This window comes from Ceratina calcarata, unplaced genomic scaffold (assembly GCF_001652005.2).
Source record: "Ceratina calcarata isolate Rehan_Ccalc_2016 unplaced genomic scaffold, ASM165200v1 scaffold700, whole genome shotgun sequence".
NCBI classification, from domain to species: domain Eukaryota; kingdom Metazoa; phylum Arthropoda; class Insecta; order Hymenoptera; family Apidae; genus Ceratina; species Ceratina calcarata.
This window is the reverse complement of record NW_017178270.1, coordinates 9,731-11,715: the sequence shown is the minus strand read 5'-3', so window position 1 is coordinate 11,715 and position 1,985 is coordinate 9,731. Positions and strand designations below refer to the sequence as shown.

At 35.8% G+C, this 1,985-nt stretch overlaps 1 protein-coding gene across 1 annotated transcript in view; it reads right to left on the bottom strand.

The window, feature by feature from the left end:
* The window catches only part of LOC108630156 (aminopeptidase N-like), a 10,458-nt gene that overhangs the window by 386 nt on the left and 8,087 nt on the right, over nt 1-1,985 (bottom strand). Inside the window, exons 6-7 of the mRNA XM_018033240.1 lie at nt 819-1,189; nt 147-424 (exon numbers count right to left, since the gene is read on the bottom strand). Of these exons, the coding sequence (XP_017888729.1) occupies nt 147-424; nt 819-1,189 (649 nt within the window). The remainder of the gene's footprint in view (nt 1-146; nt 425-818; nt 1,190-1,985) is intronic.

Genomic DNA, 1,985 nt, shown 5'->3' with positions numbered 1-1,985 from the left:
GTATTACTTTAAATTATTCAAAATTCCCAGAAATGTATGAACAATCGCAATCTAATGATGAGTCACTCTCGCGAAGGCTTTGCATTTATCGAAGAAACGAAGTAAATGCCATTTTGCATCTTTGATTTTGTATTTGCAGTTCTTACCATGAAAGTGTGATATTCTTCGGAGGTGCGTAACAAGTTCCTCAGGAAGCTCAAGTGTCTGAACGCCGGTTGCCAGGGCATGTAATCGGCCTCGTGCGTTAAGTAAAGGGCCACGTTCAAAGCGACCGTGTAGTTCAAACTGTTAACACGAGCTAAATTGAACGCGTCGTCAATCATCTGTGCACGATTCAGCACGTGTATTTTGGTGTCGTTCCCCATGTTCAGCTCTTTTATCAACAGTTCCCAATTTTCTACATCATAGTTCACACGGTAATAACCTGACACAGAATACAAAATTCCGTTAATTATATCTGTTATTTTCTGTTTTTCGAAAATACCGATTTTTTTCTATGAAATTGTTAGCTGTGTTTTTGTTGATTTATTTTATGCATGGATCACTGAGCAGTTGAGAATAATAAAAAAAATGCGAATATATGCGTTATATTAATCTAGTAATTCTGTTATGTTGTTGAAGCTCAATTACATAAGATAAATATAACACGGTACAACTAACAACACACAATACATATATTGGATATTACAAGAAATTAAAAAAGTTTTTTTCGTTGGACTGTGTAATTATTCAATTCATGCATTGAAACTCTAAAGCATAAAATTAAAACTTGAATGTCAAATCTTCATTTCGAATGTTCTACAAAGCCTTCGACGTACCTGCTTGCTGCGTGTTGAAAATGAACCACCCCTTTTTTTCCTCAGACGGCACGGTATGTGATTCTTTCTCCGGAGCGAACCAATCGACGGGAGTCGTATTCTTGAAATTAGGATTCGATTCCTCGACATAAGTGATTGGTATCCACCACTTGGTAGGATATTCGTTGACTTTGATCAGCGCGATTACGAAATGTTCTTGTGTCAATTGGTAGCCCTCTTTGACTCTCTTAACTGTCAACGTCGGATATCCCGGATACTCCACCCAGTTATGCATTATAACTTGCACGGGCTGTTTCCATTTAATTCCACCCTCATCCAGAGCTTTCTGGAGGGATCCGAAAAGGTCAATCGAATCCGCATTACGCAACGCGCTGCAACAGTTGTCATTATTTATTAGTGTTAAGCAATACAGAAAAGAGTATAAAAATTGAGGAAGAGCAGATATACGTAGAAGAACTTTGAATAGGTACTAGAAGGAATTAATTAATTATCGTTCAGAGGTTCGAGAAGAAAGTTCGTTCCGACTTTTATAGAAAATTTAATGGCTGCACACTTAAATTTTGACATACATTTACTCATTTATTGAATTAAATACGTGCTATTTTGTTCCACACTTTTTCATGCAACTTATACACTCTACCCCAAAAACAGTCCAAAGCACGCATTTATGCCATTCAATACTACATAGCTACTTCGCAGATAATCAAGAGAAAATTTGTTTTAATGTTGAGTTTGAGTTCATTGCCGAGCACTTTGGTCCTTATTTTATTCAGAGTATCGGAATTTCTGATACATGGATCAAGAAATATATAAGTATGTGAAAATGCATGAAAAGAAATTATGTATATGTACTCTGAAACGAAAATCGTAATAACAATATACATTTTGAATTTTAACTAATTTCATTCTAAAGATTAGTTATTCTGAATAAAATAAGGACCAAAATGCTTTAAACGTACCTTAAACTCAAACTGAATATTAAATAGTACATTATGCAACAAGGGTGTAAAGTCACTCATTATTACCGCGGGTGGGTTTACTGCTCTCGCTTTGCTCGGGCAGTAATCACCCAAGGGATTACTAGACTTTACTCCCGTGTTGCATATAGTATTTTATTCACGACTGAACTGTAAAGCCACTTTATTTAAAACTAGGTTAGTAACTGAA